The 19,647-nt window shown below is 39.0% G+C and overlaps 2 protein-coding genes across 3 annotated transcripts in view; one reads left to right on the top strand and one right to left on the bottom strand.

Annotated features, from left to right (window-relative positions):
- Window positions 1-6,990, top strand: part of LOC113116406 (protein capicua homolog) — a 45,853-nt gene extending 38,863 nt beyond the window's left edge. For both annotated transcript variants that reach the window (XM_026284554.1, XM_026284555.1), the window contains exons 18-21: window positions 1,903-2,054; window positions 2,177-2,311; window positions 2,410-2,535; window positions 5,877-6,990. In XM_026284554.1, coding sequence (XP_026140339.1) covers window positions 1,903-2,054; window positions 2,177-2,311; window positions 2,410-2,535; window positions 5,877-6,166 — 703 coding nt within the window. In that variant the 3' untranslated portion in view covers window positions 6,167-6,990. The remainder of the gene's footprint in view (window positions 1-1,902; window positions 2,055-2,176; window positions 2,312-2,409; window positions 2,536-5,876) is intronic.
- A 1,555-nt stretch (window positions 6,991-8,545) lies between these two features.
- Window positions 8,546-19,464, bottom strand: LOC113116407 (zinc finger protein 574-like). The gene is made up of 8 exons (XM_026284556.1): window positions 18,753-19,464; window positions 16,716-16,992; window positions 16,455-16,615; window positions 13,175-13,282; window positions 12,116-12,900; window positions 11,888-12,017; window positions 9,590-11,170; window positions 8,546-9,420 (listed from the first exon to the last, which is right to left on the bottom strand). The coding sequence occupies exons 2-8, from the start codon at window positions 16,969-16,971 to the stop codon at window positions 9,259-9,261; spliced, it is 3,183 nt and encodes a 1,060-aa protein (XP_026140341.1). The 5' UTR covers window positions 16,972-16,992; window positions 18,753-19,464; the 3' UTR covers window positions 8,546-9,258.
- Window positions 19,465-19,647: the final 183 nt, after the last annotated feature.

Genomic DNA, 19,647 nt, shown 5'->3' with positions numbered 1-19,647 from the left:
GTCTGTCTATTCAGATAGAACTGTAAAACAAAGGAATTAAAAGGTATACAAAAAGTATTATAACGATTGCTTTTATATTTTTAGTAAAAGAAAAACAAACATTATAATACTTTTCCTTTTACCATCGGCATTCAGCAAATACGTATTCTTCATTTAAACAAATGACAAAAAAAACAAAAAAACATTTAATTTCACAAACTTTGCCGACTTGGTTGAATCCAGCAGTGAGATTTTGTGAGTGTATTTGTATCCTGCATGATTGCGTGTTCTCTGTGTGACGGTCGGTCTGTCTGAGTTGAATGTGGACAGAACGAGAGTTCAGCTTCACAGGAGATGCACAATCAACAAACTTTAAACTCGTCATTTTAAATTATGCAGCACTTTCTCCATTTGCCCACTGTCATATTCATGTCATTTTTACTGTGTGCTGTATATAAAATTAGTGTAAAATATAACATTTTATAGCACTTTATTTAAAAAAAGATTCTCAATGCACAAAAACTATATATATATATATATATATATATATATATATATATGTATGTATATATAATTTATTTTTTTTAATTTGTGAAAAATACTGTAATAGGATTAGAGAATCAAGTCATTTAAATAATTTTTAGATTATTTAAAATTTCTTAAATACTAATTACAATAAATAAAAATTATAATTACAAATTGTTACATATATAAGCTTTATATTGTATTTTTTTAAATATAAATCGTGTGCACAATTTAGCAAATCGAGGGAACAAATTAGTAAATCGTGCGCACCATTTATAAATCAAGTGAACGAAATAGTAATCGTGTGCACGTTTTAGTACATTGAGGGAACAAATTAGTAAATCGTGCACACGATTTAGCCTAATATTTTTTTCTGCATGTCATGTGCAGGGCTCCGTAATATTGGCATCAGCTGTCAAAAAAACAATACTGGCCAACCGCTAGTAATAACTTTTTCAAAAGGCCAGGTAAAATTTTTCTGGCAAAGGTCCAATTTTCAAGTAAGGTCACTTTCAAACCGTACAGCTGATCAATGCAGCAAATTAATTTGACTATCTAGAACAAAATGCACCCTCACATCAAATTACTAATTATATGGATTCCTGGGTAGATTAATTGCATCCAAAAGTTTTTGTTTGCATAGTATATGTGTGTGTTCTGTGTATATTTATTATGTATATATAAATACACACACATACAGTATATATTGTGAAAATATTTACATGTGTTTACATCTCTTTATTTATATTCATATTTATATTATAGATAAATATATTTAATATATATATTAAAGAAAATCTGGAATTGCGATGAATCGTTTGACTAGTCTTTTCTTTTGAAAAGACTGGATTTCAGGTACATTTTCAATAAATGTAAATGTGACAATAGATCAACAGGGAAAATTATTTGGCATTGCATTTTTGGCATTATAAATTATGTTATTATTATTATAACAGTTGTAGTGAATAATTGTATTTAGAAATAATGAATTTCCTCTGATAAGTGTCTCAAAGTGTTCATTTGATTTGTGACCTGGTGCAGAATCGTAAATATTTTAACATTAATTATGTTTAACAACTATGATGTTTGCCTCACACTCTTAATTTGGTGCTTATTAATAGTTAGTAAGGTAGTTCTTAAGTTAAAGCACTGGGTCCGATTAAGGGTTCTAAAATATGGTCATGCAGAATAAGGCATTAATATGTGCTTTTTAAGTACTAATAAACCAATATGCCATCATGCAAGTAACATGCATGCTAATAAGCAACTAGTTAAAGTGTTACCAACTGCTGTTTATTTTACAGGTTAAAATGGAGGAAAAAATGTACGTGTTTTCAGATTTTGGACCCCACTCGATGTATAGAGTAGTCAAAATCTTGTGATTGGTGATGTGTGCAGGGTCCTGTCAGAAGTGTACTTTGAGGAGCGCTTTGCAGAGCTGCCAGAATTCCGTCCAGAAGAGGTTCTGCCCTCTCCAACCCTGCAGAGTCTGGCCACCTCCCCACGAGCCATACTGGGCAGCTACCGCAGGAAGAGAAAAAACTCCACCGGTGAGAGTAGCATTCAGACCTCTCTAACAGCTCAGTGGGAAATCTAACTATAGCTGCCTCAGTTAATTTGTTCATGGCTATCAAATCACAAATCAACTAGCCCTCAATCCCCCTTTCAACAGACCTGGACTCATCCACAGAAGATCCCATCTCACCAAAAAGGAAAAGCCGCCGCAGATCTAGCTGCAGTTCAGAGCCAAACACACCTAAAAGTGCTGCAAAGTGTGAGGGGGACATTTTCACCTTTGATAGGCCAGGTAATACTTCACCACCCACAAAACCATCATCATTCTGCAGCCTATATTGATTCTATACTGATTCAACTACATTATAATTTTCTCTCTATCTGGTACAGATGGAGAGGATGTTCTGGGGGAGCTGGAGTTTGAAAAGGTGCCCTACTCCTCTCTCAGGAGAACTCTTGATCAGAGGAGAGCTCTTGTCATGCAGCTATTCCAGGAGCATGGCTTCTTCCCCTCAGGTAACGCACACACACTTTTATACAATACTGTACCCACCCACACAGCTTACAGATAGCACAGAAGTAAAGTAAAGAACAAACCAATCACAGCACAAATCTTAACCAAAATGGATGCTACTGACATAAGACTATTCATTCGACCCATGGATTTCAACAAGAAAATATAAATATAAAATAAATCCATAATATTTCCATTAATTATTCACCCTCATGTCATTCCAAACCTGTAAGACCTTCATTCTTCTTCTGACAAAAATCAATTAAAGATATTTTGGATGCATTCTGAGAGGTTTCTGACCCTCCCATAGACAGAAAGAATCCTTAAACGATCAAGGCTCAGAAATGTAGCAAGGAGATCGTTAAAATTATCCATGTGACATCAGTGGTTCAACTGTAATTTTAGGATGCTACAAGAATGCTTTTTGTGTGCAAAGAAAAAAAAAAAAAAAAAAAAACGACTTTATTCAACAATTCATCTCCTCCATGTCACCCTGGCATCATTTTGGAGAGTATCAGTAGGGGTACACCCCTGTTGAGTAGGGGTGTAAAGGCCCAGATATACTTCAAACAAAGTTCTTTTTCATTCTTCATTTGAGGGCAAGAAAGAAGTTCATAAAGGTTAAGCGACAGTATTCTATTTTCAAACATTCTGACCGCCTGCGCTGCTGGAGGCTGGGTTGTAAACGTGTTACGCTGCCCGTGTGTACCCCCTAAACACAACAACAATTGTGGCTGTGAGAGAAAATCAGTTTCGTAAACATCTTGCAGTAGCATTGATCTATTCTGTGGCAAGAAAAGAAAAAGAACAAGAACAAGGGGCGTAGATGGTATGTGAGTTCCACTACGGAGAGACTAAGCCTCAACACTCCGAGTACTAGCTTGTGGGGCCAAGCAACACAATAGCCCCTTTCACACTGCCATTCCGGCAAATACAGGGGTAAAGTGTTCCTGTAATTGTTCCCTGGTCGCTAGATTTGGCACTTTCACACTGCCAGTGATGACCCGGTATATGTGCGTGCTTTCACACACAACCCTTGAAGATCCCGTAACGACACGTGACATCAGCGCGTGACGTGTAATGTATGAGTCGACAACGCTTGGCACGTTATACTTTAACTGAATCAAGCAAACGATCTCGGCGTCAGCGCGGAAAGTGAGGAACTAACTGATCTCTGCTTCATTACAGTTTGCACATATGTTTTCGTCGCGAATGTTGATCTTCCTTCAAAACAGCCGGTAAAAGAGTCGCGCGATAACGCGCATCATCACTTCCATACAGAATTAGATCTGGCTTTTGTTCACACAGCGCTCGTTCCGGATCGATTAGCGCAATGTTACTAGGTCCCTGACCCGGGTTCAATTCGGTAATCAATTCCGGGACGTGGTTGCTTTCACACAGAACCAGGCGACCAGGCAATGTTACGGGAATATTGCGGGTCCGACGTGCAGTGTGAAAGGGGCTAATGTGTCTTAAGCATTCAAGATTGGACTGCGCACAGCCCACAAGATAGTCACAGAGATGTGTTCTCCTGTCTGACCTCCGTGGAATGAGAAATGAACTGGGGGAGAAAAAAATCGCACGTCTAAGAAGGCAGAGTTCTAGAACACACTCACCTACTGCGTAACCGCCATGGACCAGTGGTAACTCAAAGGTGTTTAGGAGACAAAACAAAGAACTTTGATCTTTGTTGCCTGATTTTGTTCGCAATGACGTCATTTCAGTTCGTTCTTTGATTTCGTTTGAAGTATATCGGGGCCTTAACCCGGCATCCTAGCCAAATTTGTCAATTGGACTCTGACCATCATGGCCTCCTAACCATCCCCATATTTGCTGATTGACTTCATCACTCTGTCTCCTCTCCCCCAATAAGCTGGTGTGTGGTGGGCATTCTGGTGGACCGTGGATGCTGCACACTGGTGGTGGTTGAGGAGATTCCCCCTTCTATGTAAAAGCACTTTGAGTGCCCAGAAAACTATATAAATGTAATTAATTATTATAATTATTATTAGCACATACGCAAACAATGTGTGCAATGTATATATATGTGGATACATTGTTTACATTCATATCAAACTGTAAATTATGTAATTTTTTTTTGTAAAATTTTAATTTTCTTTGCACACAAAAAGCATTCTCATAGCTTCGGAAAATAACGGTTGAACCCCTGATGTCACATGGATTATTTTAATGATCTCCTTTTATGAACCACTAAAGATACATCAGAGCCAGCGGCAAATGTCAGAAGGACTAGCCGAGTTGAGAGTGCTCTAGGCGGATACATGATCACTGTGCGTTCACACCAGACATAACTTGCACAAATAAATCTGGCTATTCGTGCATAGTTGGGCGGTTGAACATTTTGAGTTCATTCGCTTCATTCGCTCGTGAAATTAACTTCAAAACATGGGAGGGGCTTCTGCCAGTTGAGTTCATGCAGCATTGTGATTTCAACCATCATTTATTCTGATAATTTTCAAAATATTACTGTTATTGTGTCATGAAATGTAGTTTTAAAGGTATTTCAGCCGAGAATGTAGTTGTTTTAAACTCAAATATGCAGTTTATTTATAAAAACAGAACCTATTTAAAAATGTGTTTCACCGATGTCGGAGATGTGAGCTCAGTGCGATCAGCAGGAGCTCAGAGCTCATATGTCCACCTAGACCAGCCTCACCTCAGCTAGACCTTCTGATATGTGCTGCTGGCTCTGATGTCTCTTTAGTGGTTCAACTTAAAATATAATTAGTTTTGGTTAAATCTAACAGGTTAATCCTTTTTATTCCTGTTTCTGTAAAAGTATGAAGTACAGCTCCGGGTATCCACATACAGCGACGGTGACTCTGTCCTCCATTGTTGTTTCGCATTTTCCCTCCGCTTGCTACGTCGTAATCACGTCACTACTAGAGCAAGCTCCTGTGACGCGAAATTTCGACAAAGTTCAGATTGTTCAACTCGAGCGTTTCGTGCATCAAAACGCCTGAAACGCTCAATTCGCGCATGTATCGTGCAAATCGCTCCTTTCGCGCCGCCTCATTCATACGAAGCGCACCGCTGGATGTCTATTCACGTCTTTGCATTGACTTAACATGTAAGTCACTCACGCTTAACACTTCATTCGCGTCTTGTGTGAACGCACCATTACGGGTTTGGAACTGCTTGAGGGTGAGTAATTAAAGACAGAATTTTCGTTTTTGGGTGAACTATCCCTTTAAATTTGCTGAGAGGAGCATCTGAGATTATGAAGGCCGAAAACCCCTGCATTAGATAAAAACACTTTCAGAGTTTTCTTTAATCTAATGCTCTTTTTCTCTCCCCCTTTCTCCCTTCTCTCGATCAATAGCTCAAGCTACTGCTGCATTCCAGGCGCGATACGCTGATATCTTCCCCACTAAGGTGTGTTTACAGCTCAAGATCCGTGAGGTCCGGCAAAAGATCATGCAAACGGCAGCTCCATCTGAATCGGCTGGCATTTTGGATATTTCCTCATTACCAGGACCTTCTGGGGCGGCGACTGCCAGTGACGCAGCTATGGGGGCAGAGCCTGAGGAGAAAGAGGACGAGCGGGAGGGTGAGCAAAACAGCTCGGGGGAGCCCAGAAGCGCTGTCGATTCACAGGACACCAGCAGATGAGGTTGACGGGAAAATGGATGGCTTGAAGACCACATTTCCCCTCAACATCTGCATGATCTTCATTTGTTATCTTGTCTCTGCTATGACCGCCTCCAAAGGACTTAGAGAGAAAAAGCAAGAGCAAAATTTGTATGTAAATGGAGCAGATGAGGGGAGATGCCTCAAAACACTTTGGGGTTTTGAAACTTCTCAGTATTTTACGTGATGTTGATTTATGAAAACTTCACATTCAGACACTTGCCTACATACAAACAGACACTCTTAACTATACATCATCAGTCAGTAGGCTTCCTTTGGACTTTGAAACTACAGGACTGTGGGCCTGTCCTGTACGCCAGTGAAGTAACAGTATTGCTGATACCTCTAGAAAGGTGGAATGTGCGAGGGCACTCCTACCCCTTTTCGGACTGAGTTGTGTTCTTATGGCCTGATTGCCAGTAGCTTGGCCACAAGTGTTTTTTCTTTTATTGGTTTGTGGGTTTCTGCCAGTCATTGTGAGGCGGGCCTCCACTGGCTGAGTTTAAGTGATAATGAAGACTTGTTGGACTTTGATTTTTTTTCTTCTGTGGTGTTTTAATTTTAGAAGAATTTTCACAGAGAGCTTTGTTAAGGCACTGAAAACCTTTGGCGAGAGACTCTGCGCTGCCATTCGTAAACCTTTCATCCTATGATTGGCTTTAGTGGCTGTCAATCAAACTGGGGTCATTCCAAAGCCTCTAATTGACTAGCCATGAAGGAAAAAGGTAATGGAAGGGAAGTCAACAGGCACATTATTGCCATTGATTTATGTTTTTCCATATATTAAGAAATAACATATTTAAGCATTTCTTTCCCCTGCATTTTTTATTAAACTTTTCATGAGCTGGTGAAGCAAGGAGCAAAAGAAAATGTTTGGGAATATATTCTTAAGAATTTACTATAAGAATTTTATTAACTTTTTAGAGGAGAAACTTGATTTTTCAACATGTAATAATACAGGTCATTATGTTATCAAATCTCATTATACTGTTCTTATTAATGCTTTGATGTTCTTGTGGATCTGATCCTTGTAACCTATATATATATATATATATATATATATATATATATATATATATATATATATATATATATATATATATACTGTATTCTTATTAATACTCTTTCTCTAGCAGAAATGGAGGGATGAGTTTGCCCTCTTCCCTTGCTCCCAGATGCACTTCCACTACCTTTTTTAAACATTTTCTCTTTAACTCTTTATCTTGATATTCACAATATGTTTTATTTCTTACCAGGAAGCAATTATGTAAGCCTTTATTGTAAAACACTCCAAACATCTTTCTGGTAGTTGTACATGTTTTTTATTATTTCGATTTGCCACTTACATTCCTCCCCTTTCTCATTCCTCCTCCTGTCACTTTATCGTTTTTTCCTCAATCACTTTAAGGCTTTGGTGGGACTGGGAGGCCACGGATCATCTTCTCTTGCAGCAGTGGTCTTTGTTGTACATCAAAACAGTAGAAGTCCATAAACTCAAGGATCACAATAAAGAGCATCAACAAAATCATTGTTGGAAGAAACAAAGCCAGTAACGAAGAAATTGTAAAACAAAAGGGGAAATAAAGAAATATGGTTATAAACTGTTCTTTTTGAGTTACCTTGTTTTGCTGATTTACGTACCTAAGAAAGACTTTACACTGAGAAGCTTTACATTTTAACTGTATCTCTCATTAAAAAATAAACAGATGTTCAATAAAGCAGACTCTTCGTTATAAGTAAAAAGATTGAGGAAACAAGTCTTCATTGGACATTGATTGGGTGACGTCATAGATTTTTCAGTGTGCAACAACCATTTAAAACTTAAGATATATTTTTGTGTTTTGAGTTGGAGTATGCCTGAATGGTACATAAACGTTATAAGATGTGACCATTAAGAATAATGGAATGATTGGGTGTTTCCATATGCAAGTATTAGTAACATTATATTGTGGTTAGTTTTTTAATCACATTTCTACATTCTAGCCAATTGAATTATGGCCAAACGAATTAATTCCATGTAACATCAGAACAAATTTAAAGATTCGCTTTCAATCAAGAAGAATGCTCTATGATCATTTACTTATATAGTTTCAAACCTGTGACTTCTGAATCACAAAAAAATTATTTTCAAAAATGTCTGTGTGGTTTTGTCCATTCAATGAAAGTCATTGGGGACCAGTGTTGCTTTGGCCCTCTTTGACATGGATTGCATCTACTAAGAACACTGAAACATTCAAAATATATTCTCTTAGTTCAGCAGAAGAAAGATTTGTTTTTTAATGACCTATCTCTTGGTGACGTCATGATTGCTGGGTATTGCTGTTGTAACCCCACTTCCTCAAAGAAATTACAAGGAAGGGAGACAAACTGTTTTAAGTTTATTTTCAACACTTTTCCAAATCAGCATCATAACATAAAAAATGCTACAAACATTCAGTGCACAGACCAAGAGATGGGAATACATGGGAATTCATTGTCACTGCAGCGATGGTGCATAATATCTGTCCATGATGAGCACTTGTTTTGTCCTTAAACTCCCACTTCCCAAGAACTGCAGGTCAGAACTTTAACTGGGAATCATTACACAGCACCCTGTGTTATCAACCTGCTCTACTAATGTAATTCTTTACTTCTGAAATCTGTGCCTTCATACCCTCCATCTGGCTTTGTCCAAATGTCAGAATGAGAGTGTCATGCAGTTTCATCAGTAAAACAGACCGTCCATTTCTTGTCCCAAAACAAGAGCCATCCTATTACAGATTTCATCTTTAAAACCAGCCCTCTTTTAAGATTGTTAGCTGAAATTATTTTGCAAAAAGTCTTTTAAAATGGAAAAAATAAAGCTGCAAAATATCTGAAAGGATGGACAAGAGTGGCTATTTGAGGTACACTTGTTCACACATTCAATGGAAATGACTAAAATGTTTTGAATATGGAAAACTTTCTCAATCTCTGCTTTCCCTGTTTTTTTTCTCTCTGCACTTTTTCTGATCCCCTTGTGCTTTTCTTTTAATCGCAGTCTTCAAATCACCAAGATGATGGCCACTGGAGTGCTGCACTGTTTTTCACTTCTCTCACATTAACTGCAGGTTGTCCACAGTGATGGCCTCCATGTTGATGCCACTCTCCAGTGCTGTGTGGTACAGCTCGATAGCCTCTGCCAGGTCTCCGCTCGTCTCAATGATGGCTATAGTCTCTCCAAGCTCATTATACATGATAGTGGGGGTTCCCTGTGTCTGAAACATTGAGAAAATTTAAACCATTATTGTGTGCACAAAAAATTAACTATGCAAGACTAGCAAAGATGCCAGTTTGCATTTTTCCAGCCTTTGCAATAGATTTTTAATTCCAAACATGTTTTTTAAATCGATTCCCAGTTCTAACACAAAAGTAACAGTTTCCTACCTGTGTCAGGTTGGATGTTTGTATTTGAATGACTTGGGGTTGTCCAAGCTGCACTTCTTGTTGGCAGAAGGCTGGTACCAGGTCCATCTCAGAAGCTTCCACAACAGCAACAGTTGCGGTTTCAGAATCTGCAGTCACTGCTTCTGCGCTATGTTCTGATTCTTGTTGCTTTTGGGTACGATTGTGGGTCTTCCGATGGTTCCTAAGGTTCGAAACCGTCTTGAAGGTCTTTCCACATTCACCGCAAGCATGCGGCCGCTCACCCGTGTGTGTACGCCGATGTTCTGCCAGATGCATGCTCTGCACGAAGCCCTTATCGCAGAACTCGCACCGGAACGGACGCTCACCCGAATGCGTGCGAAGGTGTTCCCGCAGGTGCGTATTCTGGCGAAACCGTTTTCCGCAGATCGCGCAAGGATACGGACGCTCACCGGTATGTACCCTCTGGTGTAGTGTAACACTGGAGGCTGAACCAAAGAGTTTTCCACAGACCGGACAGGGGTGATACTTGCCAGTGGCGGAGCTTGAGCCTCGAGGCCGGCCGGGCCCAAGTCCATGACTTAGCTGGTGCAGGCGGAGATTTGCAGGAGAGTTTAACCGCTTGCCACAAATAGTGCAATCTAGATTAGGTTTCACCATTGAAGGAGCGCTTAGTTGCTCTGTATTATCCATAGAGCCCTGCTGACTGCTAAACTGCGAATCCTGAGAGATACTGTGTGGCTGAGTCAAGTTGGGATGCTCCTCCAGGCAATGAATGTCTCGTTGACGCTTGCGCAAGAACCCCTCGCAACAGTGCGGGCAGGGGTAAGGTGCTGGTGACCCTGGGTGGTGAAGAAAACGATGAGCTACAAGTTTAGCAGGACGGATAAAAGTAGCGGAGCAGTCTGGACAGGGCGAGGGCGTCACATTGCCGTGAAGATGCTGACGGTGTTGACGAAGATTTGACGATTGACTGAAGGCTTTGTGGCAAATGTCACACCGGTACGGACGGACTCCTGTGTGGGTGAGTCCATGACGGGAAAGATTTGCAAGAGAGGAAAAGGTCTTTCCACACATGCTGCACTGGAACGGCCGCTCGCCGGTGTGCGTGCGCAGGTGGTTGCGCAGATGGATCTGCTTCTTGAAGGGTTTCCCGCAGATGTTGCATTTAAAGCGCCTTTCGGTGGTATGAGTCGTTCGGCGATGACGCAACAGACTGACCTGTGAGGGGAATCTTTTTTTACAGATAGAGCAAGGGAACTCTGGTTCTTCCTCAGCAGCAGTCCCATGTTTACTTGGTTCCTCTCCTCCTCCGTCCACACTGGCAGTAGTTGAATGGTTGTGTTCAACTGTCAGTATTTTCACTCCATTTTGGGTTTGTTCTGTATTTGAGGGTTCAGCGTGAAGCCCGTTTTCTGTTGGCTCTGAAGACTGGGAAACCACTGAAATACCTTCAACGAGCACAGGACCTGTGTCACTGGATTCTTTTCTGTCATCTTTCACCGGAGGAACTGTCACAACATGTCTTTCTTTCCTCCAAGCAGCCTCTCGTTCTCTTGCTCTTTGGATGATAGAGAGAGGTGACTGCTGGGCCAGTACAAACTGCAAAGCGGAAATGGTTGAATTAATCTCACAATTAATCTTTTTCTTAGTTAAAACGGTCACATTCAATTCCCTTTTTGAGGAAAAAGTATATAATAGGCCACTGTGTAATTAATAGGTTCTGAGGTGTGTGAAATTTCTTTACAATAGCATTAACAGTATGCATTTTTCTTGAATGTGATATTTTTCAAATTGCATGGGAAATGAGAAGACTGACGTCAGTGCATATGTTAGAATACAATTATAATAATTCAGTTCTGTTAAGTTATTGGTGTTTTTTTTTTCAAATGAACAATATATCGGTACATTATTGGTTATTGGCAAATATTACAGATTTTTTTTTATGTATTCATTTTACTTAAAAAAATTGTTTATTTATACATTTGAAATATTCTATATGCATCACAATACTGAATATTTATTTAAATTCCCTTGCTTAAATTCCCTTGCATCATTTAAGGTTTTATTTTTATTTACGTTGTATACAATATAGTGTAAAAATTTTAATATGAGGCATTTACAGATTTTCAGCCAAAACATGAAACTCCAAATTTCATTTTGATTAGGGCAAAGGCATCTAAATGTCATTATACGGGAAATTAACATAAACAAATAACAGCAAACATATATCCAATATTGAGCAATGCGAAAATATTTAATAAATGTTTTTATAAAACCAGCTGATAAGCTAATTTCCTTTATTAAGTCAACTATTACCTGAGAGACTGGTGCGGTTGGCTCACGTACTACTCGGTGAGTGCGACGATGGTACAAGAACTTCGTCATGTTGGTGAAAGTTTTAGCACAAAATGGGCATTTGTGCAGTGGCTCAGATGTATGGGATTTCCTGAAGCGGGAAAAGTGAAAGAAAAATGAGTTTTGATGACAGAGAACCCAAATCACGAGCAAGTTTTAATGTTTGACTATACAGTTTGTATTTATTACCTGTGTATCATTAGAGTCATTTCTGTTGTAAAACCATGTCCACAGTCCACACACAGAAAACGTGCCTCACCAGAGTGTGTGCGCATGTGAGTCTGAAGGGACACCAACTTCTTAAACACTTTATCACACTCTGGACACTCGTGTGTTCCTTGTTCATGCACTCGAAGGTGCGCCACAAGCCGATTGGCAGAGGTAAATGTTCTTTTGCAGTCCTCACACTGAAGATTGCTGGGTGGCGGCGTCAATCCCAAACCAGCTGACCGGGCAGTGTATGTTCGCCTCCCAGCAATACTTTTGCCAACTTTGCTGCCCTCTTCGGATCCATCGCTTCTTCCTTCATCTTCCTTAGCCCCAGAACTGTCTTCATACCCCACCATCAGCCCAGTGTCCCCACTCTCTTTGTCCTGGCCTAAGAAGTGCTCCCCCTGGTGTTGAAGGAAATCCTCTGGTGTGCTAAACAGCAGATTGCACTCAGAACACTCATAAGGATGGATAATTAAAATCTCCTCATTTTCCTTCTTTAAAGTGTTGACCTGACCAGAGGAAGGGAGGAGGTTAAAAGTGGTCACGTTGTCCAACCGGATAGGATCGGCGGGTAAGAGAGGTGCGAGGAGTTTAGCTTTGCGGAGAGTAGCTGAAGCAGAACCATCAGCGATCGCTTGGGCGGAGCAGAACTGTAGGCGGAGCATAGCAGAGGTGGAGCCAGGCAGGGAAGCGTTGGCTGGTACTAGCATAGTTCTGGGAGGGGCTGAAGTTTTAGATGGGGTTTCTTGCTCTCGAAGAGCCTGAAAAATAAAGGCAATGGAAGTGAGTTCGGGAATTTGGGTCGTGTGACATCCTCAAACAATATGGAAATAGGCTAGATTTAACTAGATGCATTGCCAACAACACTTTTCAGAAGATTTTAGACCAATGAGTGGGCAGGACTACCCACTGTGACAGAAAGAGAAATCAAAAATACATTTTATCGCGTCACTCCTAATAAGATCATGGTGTAAAACAAACCCCCTTTAAAAATGTATTTGTATTGTGTGTATAGCTGTATGTATGCTAACAGACCTGGGCTAAGTTCAGGATCTGGCCTGCCTTCTGTTCATCCAGAACTAGATTTTGAACATTGAGCAACTGAAGCGGAGTGACTGAACCATCTGCCTGAAGAACATATTCCTGAAACGGAACACAAAATTCAATTAGAAGTTGCTAAAAAGATTACAAGATTAATATTTTACTCCACAGTATGTGCAAGTTGTTTATTGAGCACCTTAAAGTTCCCCTGAAGTGCCTTGAAACATGAAGCATAATTCTATGTGGTGATGTAATTTCAACTGAAACAGGAAGAGAGTAATGATGGGTCGTTCTTGAATGATTCATTCATTTTGAACAAATCTTGAATGTGACTCGGAAAGAACGAGTCGTCTCGAAAAGTGATTCGTTCAGTCGTAGATGCGCAAAATTCTATAGGTTCTATACTGGAATTAGTCTAGTAGTTCACCTGTTTCAGTCAATAGAGTCTGAGCCAGAAAGAGAATTGATTAGTTCATCTCAGTCTTTTGGGTTTGAGTCATTCCTTTACCACGTGACAGACCCATAAGTTTGTCATATTAATATTTGTATTTCTAAGCTGAAATTTACACTCACTTCTCTGATGTGAAAAGGTGAATCTGAAAGGCACATACAGACAATAATCAAATTTGTACGACATATTTACTTTTGCACTTAACTTCAATTTTGTGGCACTTGCAACCTTTCAGATCTGGCAGTACAAGTTCAAATTCTAGTGCTTTGACTTTTACACTTGTATATGCAGATATGAGAGAGCAGAGCTGAGGGCAGGGCTTTAGTGTTAATGAAGACATTTTATTGGTCGAAATAAATAATTTTTTTTTGTATCAGCTATTTGTGAAACACTGCAAACTATTTTCACTGAACATCCTTTGCTTTGACAGGATTTTAAGACACTAGATTTATCTTGTCATTCAGGAATGGTAGACAAATAATGCAACATCTTTCATATGTATATCCTATTGCATATCACTGTATCAGAGTTGAGACATAACTCTGTTGTTTGTATTTTTATGTTTTATGAAAATAATTTTAACTTCTTTATTTGGTTAAATACCTAATTTGCTTGTCAGTAATTAACCTTTTTAAATGCAACATTACCTAAAAAAATAAAAACCAGGGCTTGAAAAAACGAAAGAAAAAAATAAATAAAATAAAACAATCGGTTCACTCAGAGGAGAATCAATATTTTAACGTTTCTGTTACTGCGTTCCCCGGATATTATTACCATTTCTAAACCGGTTCGGGTGGAAGAAATACCGGTTAATAACAATTTTTTTTTGTCTATAATTTGCCTAATAATAATAATAAAGTACAGCATTTTCTTTACTCAAAAAGAAAAAAAAAAGAGAGATCTGGTAATGTTAGCCAATAACCTGCTGAGTTAAATCACAGCCAACTTATTATTTTCTAGATTTTGGCCAAATTTATACAGGCTACTAAAGAATCTGACAACAATTTAAAGAAATTAAAGTATTTCTAAGATATTTAATAAAGTTTTTTTTAACAATGTTTTTTTTCAAACAATGTATGTTTCTTTAACTGTATTTTATTTTGATAATGAACAGGGGCCCACTCTGCTGTTTCGTTTTCTTTTCCGAAAACTTTGGAACGTGGCACAATGAACCGTAATTTAGCAATTTTTTTCTTTCACTTCGTTAATCTGTCAATATGATTTAAGCAAAATATATTTAGTGTATATGCCTATATTCCTTTATATGTAATCCTATAGTTTTTTTGTTTTCTCCATTCACAGAAGTGCTGTAGGTGGGTGTGATCTGTTGAATTCATCTCACACTATCCTCAGATAAACTCTAGGGCGGTGCATTGCCATTGAGACTTGCCTTTGATGAGTTCACAGCTGAGAGGTTGGCTTCAGCATCACATTTGCAAAGGACGTACTACTGGAATTCTTGATTGTTTGACAGCAAATTTCAAATATTAATTGGAACGATAAAATAACGTTATTAACCGGTTAAAGGCCATGACAAATTTTCGATTCTGTTCAGAACTATAAAATTTAATTTTGTTTGTTTCTGGTTCTGTTCCTGAAAATGAATTTTGAATCTCCATCAAGTTGGTCAGCAGCAGGAAGCATAAAGTGCTCTAAAACTTCCTGGTATACGGCTGTGTTGACCTTGGACCTCAGAAAACACAGTGGACCAACACCAGCAGATGACATGGTACTCCAAACTATCACTGACTGTGGAAACTTTTCAATGGACCTCAAGCAACGTGGATTGTGTGCCTCTCCTCTCTTCCTCCAGACTCTGGGACCCTGATTTTTACTTTCATCAGAGAACATAACTTTGGACCACTCAGCAGCAGTCCAGTCCTATTTGAAGTGAGACGCTTCTGCTGCTATCTGTTGTTCAAGAGTGGCTTGACACAAGGAATGCAACAGCTGAAACCCATGTCTTGCATATGTCTGTATGTAGTGGTTCTTGAAGCACTGACTCCAGCTGCAGTCCACTCTTTGTGAATCTCCCCCACATTTTTTAATGGGTTTTGTTTCATAATCCTCTCCAGGGTTACGGTTATCCCTATTGCTTGTACACTTTCTTCTACCACATATTTTCCTTCCCTTCGCCTCTCTATTAATCTGTTTGGACACAGAGCTCTGTGAACAGCCAGCCTCTTTTGCAATGACATTTTGTGTCTTGCCCTCCTTGTGCAAGGTGTCAATGGTCATCTTTTGGACAACTCTCAATTCAGTAGTCTTCCCCATGATTGTGTAGCCTACGGAACTAGACTGAGAGACCATTTAAAGGCCTTTTTGAGTTAATTAGCTAATTAGAGTTGCACCAGGTGTCTTCAATATTGAACCTTTTCACAATATTCTAATTTTCTGCGATACTGAATTTGGGATATTCCTTAGTTGTCAGTTATAATCATCAAAATTAAAAGAAATAAACATTTGAAATATATCAGTCTGTGTGTAATGAATGAATATAATATACAAGTTTCATTTTTTGAATGGAATTAGTGAAATCAACTTTTTGATGATATTCTAATTATATGACCAGCACATGTATATATTGTTATAAAAGTAGTTTTACATATAAATAACAATAAAAAATTTAAAATAAACATTTTTACAATATACCAAGTCAGAAGGCTCATTAGCTGAAAAAGATTTTCTTTCCTACATAAATGAATTCTGCCACTCTCAAATGAGTTGGGGAATCTAATCAAAACAAATGGAGAGCAAATCAAAATCATCATGGATACCCGGCCTCATTTATTAGAGAGTGTGTGTGTGTGTGTGTGTACTCACTGTGTCATTGCCCAAGCTGCTGTGGGTGCTGCTTCTGTTGTGTGTCTCTCTGTGAGCAAACCACATCTCAGGTGTGTCAAAAAGAGCCAGACATTCCAAACACTGATACTGGATTGGCATTTCGGCATCGACAGCATCCACCTCTGTGACCTCACATAACTCTGTAAAATAAAGCATTTATGTGCTGATTACATGCACTTTCAAAAAACCCTCCAACTAAACATACAGTACAGCAGAACACACATTAAACACTGCACTCACCCTGGCCTGCCTCTCTCATGTGCAGCTCTTGATGCAGCAGCAGTTCATCTGGGTTCCTCAGGATGGCTCCACACTCCAGGCACTGATAATGGCTCTCCCCAGAGTCACAGTCCTCAAGGCTCGGCAGGACCTCGACCTCGCCCCCATCTGCTCCAGTGTGGATCTGTTGGTGCACCAGCACCTCCTCCAGTGTATTAAAGAGCTGCTGGCACTCACTGCACATGTACTGATGCTCCACATATTCCTGATCACTCATGGTAACTGCACAGTGCTAAACCTGTTAAGATGCAAAAACTATCGGTGTGATGAAGAGCTGATGCAGTGCTGTAATGCTCAATATGAATCCTAAAAAACGTAAGCAATACAGATATGCCAGGAGACTCTCATCGTCTGGCCTTGCACTTTCGTATTACATTTCATAACCTATCATTCAGGATTAGATTCCCATGGGTCACTAATTATAAAGATATAATAAACATGATTTATATGATCATTGAGGCTTGGGATAAAGTATGTCCCACAATTTTTCACCCTTCATCTAATTTCTAAAATATTAAAACTTTGAGATTATCACTACACAAATTCACAGATTTTCTCTTTCATTTTAATTTGAAATACCCATAAAACCACCTCAGACCAGTTAGATCAGTGGTTCTCAATCACAGGGCCTCAGTAAATGTTATTTAGTTAGTCATTTTAACATAATCCTAACTAAACTAAACAAGCTACAGGTAGTCCAAAATATAACAGCTAGATTCCTTACCAGGTCAAGAAAATATGATCATATTACCCCAATTCTACGGTCTCTGCACTGGATACCTATTAAGTTCTGTATCAGTTACAAATTATCATTACTTACCTATAAGGCCCTAAATGGTTTAGCTCCTGAATACCTAACTAGCCTTATACCATGTTACAATCCATCACGCTCCCTAAGGTCACAAAACACTGGACTTTTGGTAGTTCCTAGGATAGCAAAGTCCACTAAAGGAGGTAGAGCTTTTCCACATTTGGCTCCCAAACTCTAGAATAGCCTTCCTGATAATGTTTAGACACACTCTCTCTATTTAAATCTAGATTAAAAATGCATCTCTTTCGCCAAGCATTCGAATAATGCATCTCATAAATTGTGACTGCAGTTGCATCTGATCAAATGCACATTTTTTTCTTTATCTTTGGTTAAACTAATTAATTTTACTTTTTTGGAACAGCAGCTACGTTGATTATGTCTCTATTTGTTTCTCTGTTTTTTCTCTTTTAGTAACTAGGATTTACACAAGCTCCAGTCTGGATCCAGAACACCTGAGAAGAGATGATGCTGACCTCTCAGAGGACCTCAGATGATGCTAACCCTGAATCAACAAACAGAACTAACAAATATTTGTGATTGCATCAAAAACTGCAGTTAGTAATGTTCTTCGTCTGCCTGACTACATCTTGTATAAATTTTTCTGAAAAATCCTGTCATATGCACATAAACTGACAGTCGCCACTTATAAGATACTACTAAATATTGTAGAAAGACACACTTAAATAGTTTAAAATAATTTTGAGATTAATACACATAGATTATTATAAATTATAGTTGGGTCTAAATTCTCTCTTCTACAAAGGGGGCCTTGGAGTCAAAAATGTTTCTCACTCTCTCCACACACACACACACACACACACACATATATATATATATATATATATATGGATATTTCTATTACTTAAGATCTCAAGACTGTGTCCCTACTTTTTGTAAACTATCAGCTGTTTATGAGAATATTTATTAAATCAGGTCACATGTCATTAGGCCTATGCATTAAATATATTTATGCACAACATTTTAATATGAAATCGGTGCACAACATACGAGTAGACAATTCGATAACTTCTCTTCATCAATAAATCAGAAAACAGATGCGTGTGTTAAAAGCAAACTGTTTTATAATAAACCTGAAAATAATGCAAAACTTCTGCCACTAACGTTACTCTTGGCGCAATCGGTACTAACAAACAACAGCTTTAGCGGGTTTCAGGCGAGTGGTTTACCTTGTGGCGAGCAGTTGGTGGCGCTCTTCAGATTTTGCCAGAGCTTCTGGAGCGCACCGCTGTCTCCTGAGCGAGTCACCCCGCTGTACGGCGGTCGTCAGGCGGCGCTCTTCACTTTTCCCCGCAGGTCTAAGAGCGCTGAAGGGAGGCCTTCTTTCCCCAGTCTTTTCCGAGCCTCGCCTCGCGCGCTGCAGCTGGGTGATCCCTCGTGCAGCGCTCGTCGGCCCCGCGGAAGCGTTCCCGTGTTCACAATGCGTTTCTCACCGCAACGAACCAATATTAATCAGTGCTACGCAATGTTTGTTAAATATTTTGACGTAAAGACGATCGTGGATGTGGAAATGTACCGTTTGTCTGGCCTCTGTTCCTTGCTCTGTGCATGCTGCCCCGCCCCATGGAGGGTCGCCTGTGGCGTGGGCAAGGCGCTGATTGGATAAAAAGACTGTCTGTCTAACTCCAGCTCTTGTGATGGACAATCTAATGATTGAAGCATTTCTGGATGTTAGAGCTTGTAAAAGCACATCTGCTGATAGAAAGGTCCTAAATCATCAGTAAATTCATAAATAATAAAACTAATAAAACTTTATAAAAATAAAATAAAAATGTATTGTTACGTATTTATTATTCGTTGTTCATTTCATGAAATGTATAAGTCCCTCAAATAATAGACAATGCTAATAAAACATGTCAGACCTTCCTGAACTCAAGGGAAAAACAGTTTGACTTCTGTGTAAACGGAGAATTTGTCAATGTAAACGTTTTTGTAAAACTAAAGATTTTAATCAACAATAAATGTGAACAGTTGGATATTTATATATTGAGTTGTTACTGTATTATAGTGTGTTGTGCCATCAGGTTATGTAATTTGAAATTATGTTAGTTTCGAGAATGTTAT

Source organism: Carassius auratus, chromosome 16, assembly GCF_003368295.1.
Source record: "Carassius auratus strain Wakin chromosome 16, ASM336829v1, whole genome shotgun sequence".
Taxonomy (NCBI): domain Eukaryota; kingdom Metazoa; phylum Chordata; class Actinopteri; order Cypriniformes; family Cyprinidae; genus Carassius; species Carassius auratus.
This window is presented reverse-complemented; position numbering and strand designations above follow the sequence as displayed.